General features: G+C 37.5%; 1 protein-coding gene across 6 annotated transcripts in view; it reads left to right on the forward strand.

The window, feature by feature from the left end:
- LOC128688653 (salivary peroxidase/catechol oxidase-like) overlaps positions 1–7008 on the forward strand; it is a 66539-nt gene extending 59531 nt beyond the window's left edge. For all 6 annotated transcript variants that reach the window (XM_070084507.1, XM_070084508.1, XM_070084505.1 and 3 more), the window contains one exon: positions 832–7008. In XM_070084507.1, the coding sequence (XP_069940608.1) occupies positions 832–1013 (182 nt within the window). In that variant the 3' untranslated portion in view covers positions 1014–7008. The remainder of the gene's footprint in view (positions 1–831) is intronic.
- Positions 7009–8739: the final 1731 nt, after the last annotated feature.

Below are 8739 nucleotides of genomic sequence, written 5' to 3' on the forward strand. Positions count from 1 at the left end.
AATTGGTAATCCCTCTTACGTATGCTGGCAGGCAGTTTAACAGTCTTGGGTCCCTGACATTTACTGTGTTCTCTTCTTGTGCTCGTGGTGCCCCTGCTTTTCATTGAGTTAATGTTGCATCTCTTGCAGAGTCTTTTGCTTTCAGAGTGAATGATTTTCATGTGCATTTAGTACTAATCCCTCTAGGATTTTCCAAGTGTATATTATCGTGTATCTCTCTCGCCTGCATTCCAGGGAATACAAGTCAAGGGACTTGATTTGTAGTGCGCCATGAAAGTTTCTTGTACACTCTCCAGGTCAGCAGTTTCGCCTGCCTTGAAGGGGCAGTTAGTATACAGCAGTATTCAAAGTCAAAAAGTGAGTGCGAGTCAAAGTCAGGGCCGTGAGCAAGGAGGGAAGATAAAGTAAGAGTGGTAGAGCGACAGTGGAGGTAAATTCTGTGAGCTCGCTGGTGAAGGGAGGATCAAGAGCCCCTCCCTGGTATCAAGGCACTTTTATCATTCACAACAGATGTTGAAAGGAAATTCATTACTTTTACCCATTTAGTATTTTTTTGTTAGCTCTATAACTATGTAGGGGGAAGTGTCAACTCCATAGGAATCACGTAAATTAATCAGGTTCGATCCAGGGGGACAGGTCCAATTGCTTGCATTAAGGAACCTCCCTAGAGGTTTTAGTCCTATAGGGTGACTTTTCATTTAGGATGTTTCTCAACTCCTCATTACCTCCTAAATATTTATAATTAAGCGACAGCTTTGAGAACTTTTCCTCTTCAACACCACTGCAATCTGCTTCTGTTCTGTTTTAGTAATGATTCTCTGCCTTCCACAGAACAACTGGCTGAGCTGCACAAGGTCTCTATAGCGAGGATACTCTGTGATAACGTGCCTGAATTGGGCTCCATACAGCGGTGGCCTCTGAGGAACTTTGCTACAGGAAACCCCAGACTACCCTGCTCCTCAACCTCCATTCCTAGAGTTGACCTTGACCCCTGGGAGAACGACCAATTATAGGTTAGAAACGCTAGCTAATGAATTGTATTGAAACCATTATTCATGGAAGGCCTATTACATGTGATTGAATTGTAGAGCGAGTTATTTGGTAAATTGCTAAATCCGTAGGGGTTACACAGCACCAGATTTAATCAGTGAGAGAGGACAGGTCCAGTTTGTTGGACCTTGGTCCCATTACTAGCATCAAGATGCCTATCTCCCAATAGGGGGAGAATGACAGTTTAGATTCAAAAGTAAGTTACTTATAAATAAGAACAGGCATCTAATAGGCCAGCAAACTTTTACACACCAAAAAAATCTAATTTTTTAATGTTTTCTTAAATTCAAACTGTTGTCATATTAAATACTTTTAGCAGTATATTAAAATGCTGTTCATAAGTAGTACAGGTCAGTCATCAGTAATCCGGCAATCAGTTGTCTGGTTCCATCAGTAATCCGGCACTAATTTCAGCTAGCATAATTTCAAATTTCATCATTATACTGACTCAGAAATTGTGCAGATGGTTGTAAATCCACAGCAGCAAGCCAGTGGAGGAGAAAGCAGTGATGAAAATGAGAAAGATGTAGCAGTCTCTCTATTGATAGGCTAAATAAGTATTCTAACTTAACCAGCCTGTAATCCGGCAAATTCACTAATCAGGCACACAGCAGGTCCCAGTGATGCCGGATTAGTGATGGCCGACCTGTAGTAAACAAGAAGCAATACTGTACAAGAAGTTTAAGATGTAAAAATGCATTGAAATAAATGTAAGGTAGTGACTTCTTAAAGGTGAGAACCCATAATAGTCATACATTCATGGAGAGGAAAGAGTGCTGAACCCACAGGGGTCAGAGCACCTGGGAGATAATCAGGTTTGATTCAAGGAAATGGAGGACAAGCCTAATTTCTTACAACAAAAACCCCTCACCAGCATAAAGACATTATCTTCCTTGAGATGGAACTGTAATACCATTATTAGTTACCAGTAATGCAGTGATATTAGGGAGCATGTGGTAGCTACGTTCTAGGGTGGTTGGTAAAGCCGTGTGATGAGTGGTAAATTTATGTGAAATGTTTGAAAGAGGCACAGGTGTTTATGTAGGGTGAGAATCTGAAGGTAATGTATTGACAGAGCTAGTATCTTAAGGTGTATTCAAACATGCTTGAATAACAATCCTTTTAATGTTTCTTTTTTTAAGTTGGGGTTTGTGGAGATCCATTTTGGGTTTTCTCTGTGGCAAATGCTGGTATGGCCTCAATCATTTCTGTAGTCAGGCATGGTGTACTATGTTGCAAGAGGATAGACATGATAAAAACAGGTGAGAGGTTGTCTCCTGAGATGGGAGTGTCTTTGCAGCTGCAGGTGGAGTAGTAGAAGCATGTAGAGGTGAAAACAGCATGAAGAGACATGTTGGGAAGGAGTTTTAAAGACTGCATTTTTCTTTAAAGTCTGAGATTGTGGTGTAAGTGTTGAAGGAGGAACTGAGAGGTACTGAAGATGGCAGAAGAAAAAAGAGGTAGGAACATCAAATGTAAGGGCTTCACAAGGGTTTAAAACTTGGATGATTGTATTAGAAGTTACTATTAGGCATTGTCAAGCAGCTATGGAGTAGGATATCTATGGAATTTTTCCCTTGAAGATGAAGCCGAATCACAGCCATATGACACTCTCTATTTTCTTTCAACAGTGTATTTTGCTGTCTCAAAGGAAAACAGGGCACTGGTGAGAAATTCAGGGTGTACTTGGCTGCAGTCAAGGCATCTAGGAAGTTGGTCACAGGGAACTGAAGGGTAGTAATAATGTTGGTAGAATTACCGACAATATGTAAAGTAAAAGGACACAAGTGCAGCTAATGTGACATTTTATTGTGGCAACGTTTCGCTTTCCAGGAGCTTTGTCAAGCCAATACAAACAGTATATGGACACAGAGGGTATATAAAGGCTCAGAGAGTGAACACAGAAACAGGCCTTCTCCAGTCTATATTTGTCCAACCTATTTTTGTTACCCAAGTAATAGCCTTTACAGTGGACCCCCGCATAACGATCACCTCCGAATGCGACCAATTATGTAAGTGTATTTATGTAAGTGCGTTTCTACGTGTATGTTTGGGGGTCTGAAATGGACTAATCTACTTCACAATATTCCTTATGGGAATAAATTCAGTCAGTACTGGCACCTGAACATACTTCTGGAGTGAAAAAATATCGTTAACCGGGGGTCCACTGTATATCCTTTTACTCGTGTACGAATTAATTGCTCTACTACAACTTTTGTCTCTACTACTACCACTAGTGAACATCGAAATAGTACCTCACTAGTATTGCACCTCACTCTGAGCCTTTATATACCCTCTGTGTCCATATACTGCTTGTACCAGCTTGACAAAGCTCCTGGAGAGTGAAACGTTGCCACAATAAAATGTCACATTAGTTGTACTTGTGTCCTTTTACTTTACAAACTGAAGGGTAGTTTAGCTACATTGCTTGAATATCATCTCTGAGGGCAGGCTGTGCAGAGGTTTCAACTTTGGTGACACAGAGATGTTGGAGCTCGAGATGCTCATGAATGTCCAGGTTGCATTGTGTAAATTCTTGTATTAATGTGTGTGGGATGAGTCCAACTTGAATTGAGGAAGAAATGTCTATACTGTGGCTAGGATGTTGCAGGTAGTGTGGCTATGCAAAAGGTTGGTGGCCTGGTCATTGTTTATAGTGACTATACATCCCACTCCTAAGGGCATAGTAGAAGACATTTTGGCTGACAGTCATGAATTCTTTATTAATATTCTGTAAGGTAATACGCTTGGTTTGTTAGCTGAAGAGAAAATAATTTTGTCCAGTTTTATTTTCTAAATACAATACTTTCTGTAAGGGAAGAGATTACCAGCTTGTGTGTTTCTTAGAATGTTAGTGACCTACAGTATTAGTACTGTCTGTGTAGAGGGTCTTTTGGAAGAAAGCTTCAAGTCCATCTATCATGTTACATGAACAATCCAAGAATTGTCAAAAGCTGATCATGGTTAAGCGTGGGTCAGAGGTACCAGAGGAGGTATGCAAAAGGTCAGAGCTGAGTTCAGGCAACAACTGATTGCCAAAAAATATTAGATTCTGATAATCCATAGCCCTGCAGAGTCCAGTAAATGATGTCACGGTCACTTTCACTTAGGATCACGGAGAATGAGTCAATGGTCACCTTAGTGGAAACTGCCTTTTTACCCTACCTAGTACATAACACCCACACAAAACATGCATTATTTATTGAGCTAAGTTTAGTGAAACCACCTGATCAGGCACTAGTCATATTATTGATGATATAAAATTATACAAATAAGTTGACAAGACCTGTGCAAAACTTTGGTATCTTTATTGCTAAATTAGTAATAGTACTGATGTGATCAGTCCATTACCCTTGGTAGATGGTCAGTCCCACAACCTTGGACTGACTACTACTTACCAAGGGAGACAAACTGACCACATCAAAGCTGCTTCTGTCTCCAGCGTCGCATTTTCCTGTATTCGAATGAAGAAGCTCGCTATGCAGGCAAAATGTGTTGGCAATAAAGATACCCAAATAGTGCAGATCTTATTCATCAGCACTAACAATGCAATCTTGTCAGCTAATAAGTGGTTGGCAAACTGGAATGAATGGCAGGAGTCATACACCTTCAGTTACTGCTTCAGAATCCACAAGCAACATCCAGTAATATTTCCAGCATCAAAATCTCTGGCAGATGGCCACCTGATGTCTCACTGGAGAGTTGCCTGATACACTCCAAGATCTAATTTCCATTGGGTGAAATGACAACTACAGCAGCACTAGTAATGGCCGTAACATTAAAACGACAGATTGTGTGTGGCTTCCCCCCCCCCCCATCTTGGACATGGGTGTCACAAGAGGAGGAAATTTCCCTACTAATTAGGCCAATGAGAGAGAGGAAAAAAAGAGAAAGAACTGATGGGGGGGGAGGTAGTATTTAGATTTGATTTGAGATAGGATAGGAGGTACAGTTCTTCAGATCAAACTCCTTCACTGTGTCAACACCAACCGAAGGGGCCTCCTAGGCATCATACTAATTATAATAAGTGATTGTCATATGAACAATTAGTCCAGTAGTATACTTCTACAAAATACAGTGGACCCCCGCTTTATGATCACCTCCCAATGCGACCAATTATGTAAGAGCGTTTGTACGTGTATGTTTGGGGGTCTGAAATGGACTAATCTAATTCACAATATTCCTTATGGGAACAAATTCTTTCAGTACTGGCACCTGAACATACTTCTGGAATGAAATAATATCGTAAACCGGGGGTCCACTGTATATTGTTAACCTTAATTTGACCTTAAAACTTCAAAACTATACATGATATGCAGTTGAGAAAAGGTGAAACTAAAATATTAATAAAGATTACAGTATTTGCTCTAAAATTTTCCATAATCTTTTTTCCTCCACTTCCAACTTTGTATACCTTCTCATAAATGTTTCTTCCTGGACCAAGGAAAATAAGTACAATAAAAACAACTTAATGACAATGTGGAATAATCTAACTTAAATATAGTAGCACATAAATAAAAATATAATACATATGCAATGAAAATTTTAAAGGATTTGCAGGATGTGGAAAAAATCTGTACTCACAGCTAGATTTGCAGTTTAAATAAATAATTTTAGGAATCTAGTAAAACTTATCTGAAACCACTAATTACTGTATTTTATTTACAAACACAATAAGATAAAATGTCACTTCTTACTAACAAAAACACCAACAAGATTGTCTACCCTAGAGCTGTTAGTAAGTAGTTAGGTCATGATGCCTTTATAGTGACTTGTCACCACCATTGTAACACTGAGTGAAACATGTTGAGAAGTGTCATCACAACATTAGCAAGCATCAGTGACAAGTTGCAGTAACAAGAATTAAGTTGGTTATGTTAAGTCATGATGGCTGGAGACCAACATTATGATGATGCACCATTGTGGTCATTAGGTTGTTTATATATCAAGGCACAAAGAAATCAACACAGAAAATAAAACAAGTGGCTAAAAAGAGTATGGAATATTTCAGCTTCACACTGAGGCATTTTCCAGCAGTCATCTACTGATGAGGGCCTCAAGGGCAAGTCAAAATATTCAGTGCTGTACTCTACTTACATTGCATTTTTTTATGCTGATTTGTTTGTAGTATTGACGGGTGTTTATTACACTTTTTTTTTTTTTATCTTATGGTGGCATGTCAGTATGGTAATATAAAGTGTCTCAGTGATGTGATCCATTCTATGCACATATGGCACTAGAATGAAACAAAGCACCACAAGAAATAATGATAAAACATGGAACAACTCGTAGTGGCACAATAGCACGTGATATTTAGGATTATCACCATGACAAAGTGCTCTCAACCATCATCAACTCCATGGATAAAACCAATAATATATACTGTACTCCTAAAATATATATCTAAAAGTTATTAACAATTACACTTATCACAAACTCTCGTGCACTTACTGATACTCAAAAACAAAACCAATTTTATATTCTGTTGTAACTATTAGTAGTATCAAATGCACCTATTTTATCATACAAGCAATATATTACTCTGATAATAAAAATTAATAAAAATTGGTTATAAGAAGCATCAGTATATAGGAATGTAGAGAATATTTTAAGGCTTAGTTTGATCTGTAAGATGCAGAGAAAGTTTGTCAGGACATTTTGGATAAGACTCACTCAAGAGACGAATTGTTAAGTACACATTAGGTTGAACACTCAAAAAGGTATTGATATTTAAATATACTGTACATTACTCAAGTTGTACCTCAGAAGAATAAGAGGATGAGGAATTTAGCAAATTTTCTTCCCTTTAATAAAACACTAGCACTATTTTATTACAACAAAGGCATATTAAATATGAGCAGTATTTCATTAAGGTTAGGGTATAGGTCTATACTAAAAAAAAAAAAAACTCGCCAGCATTTCGGTAAAGCTTGACTTTTATGCCTAAAGAAATTTTTAGGGCTAAAATTACCTGTTTTCAAATGCAATGAAACTCCATACACTACAAGAAGTAAAATTTTTTTAATATTTATTACACTGCAAACATTCTTCTGACAGCTTGCAAATCTGTATGCTGTGTTCTTGCATATATGATTCTGGTGTCTCTAAATTTGAGAAATTAATGGATCTTAAAAAAAGAATTTTATATTGTGTAACAAATCCCTAATGAAAGTTAGTTATCTTGTCCATAAATATTGTGTGTTTTGCTAGAGAATATTTTGATCATTAAAATATTTGTTTTTAGCTAAAGCATGATTTGGTAAGAAGACTACGTTAGTGCTTGAAAACCCAGGTCAAAAGGTCCTACATTAAATTTTTGAAGATCAAAGATTGCACGTTTGAATAAAAAATAACTGAAACCACCGTCTTTCACCATAAACAAGAAATACTGAGACGAGACTAGACTAGCATATATACTTTATAATTCAGCAGGTTTCATATACATGTATTTCAGATAAACTTTTTCCTCTTAAAACTTCAGTAATTTCCATCACAGTACATGCTGAAAGAATTGCATGAAATTTCCATTGAATTCAACTGCAAACAGACAAAACCCCACAAAATTAAGATATACAATACATATGAAAAAAATTAATGGCCTAATGTATTTATATAGTGTGATAGCAAGTTACTGATAATCATAAATAAAGCTAAGCTTTTGTTTGTGCATCTCATGGTAAACCAGTGCACATGTATACTTGTGTGTATGCAACCACTAATTTCTTAACATGTGCATGCAATAACTAACACCTGCAAACATGGAAAGAAAAAGTACTGGAATTCAGTCTTGGTAAGTGCAAAGGAATGAGAATAGGAGAGTGATAAAGAAGTTGTGAGAATGGAAGAACACTTTGACCTGATATCTCTCGGCAATAAAATTTAAATATGAACATACATAAGAACACCCATGGAGTAAGAAAATTGGATATGGGATATAGCCTGGGATGAAAGGCACTGCAGATAACACACAAGAGAAAGATCTAGAGGTAAGTCTCACCAATCATATTGTTGGAAGCAGTGTACTTTTACATTCAATTTATATAACCTCATTGGCTAACTTGAGAACTTTTTTGTTTAAACTTAACAAAGAATCACTTGGGACATTAAGCCAATTTTGGAATACACAGTACTGGCATGGACCCCACATCTGAAAAAAACTCAAGCCACTCGAAAATTTCACACCGAGTTTGGTACCGGAAATGAATGGTATGGACTATAATTAAACACAGTATTATTTACAAAATGAGTGCAAAGTCTTTTTGAGTCATTCAACACTGCATAACAAATAGTGTTAATGTCAGGGTAAAAACAGGTGTGGAGAGTGAGCTTATATGTAAAACAAAGTCAAAGTTAGTGCGGTCAGTCAGTTTCATTTAAGTCAAAGTTACTCTAAAGGTAGTACTTTCCAAGAGGACAGAAGCCTGGTTGAGATCATCAAGGACATGGAGATGCTGGAAATTAGGCTTACATGTACTGTGATAAATGGGACAAGAATTCAAAAGATGTTTGACAAAAGCAGGATGAAGGATACATAACCGAATGACCAAAAAATTCAGGATTGACAACAGTGGAAAAGAAATTACAAAAGACCTATGCTGAGTGAATTGTGGGACAGTACCAAAGGCTCAGAATGTGGGATCTGAAGTAGAAAGAGCCTGTGAGAAGGCAGTATAAACAAGAGAAGCTGGT

This window comes from Cherax quadricarinatus, chromosome 13, assembly GCF_038502225.1.
Source record: "Cherax quadricarinatus isolate ZL_2023a chromosome 13, ASM3850222v1, whole genome shotgun sequence".
In the NCBI taxonomy this organism is placed as follows: Eukaryota; Metazoa; Arthropoda; class Malacostraca; order Decapoda; family Parastacidae; genus Cherax; species Cherax quadricarinatus.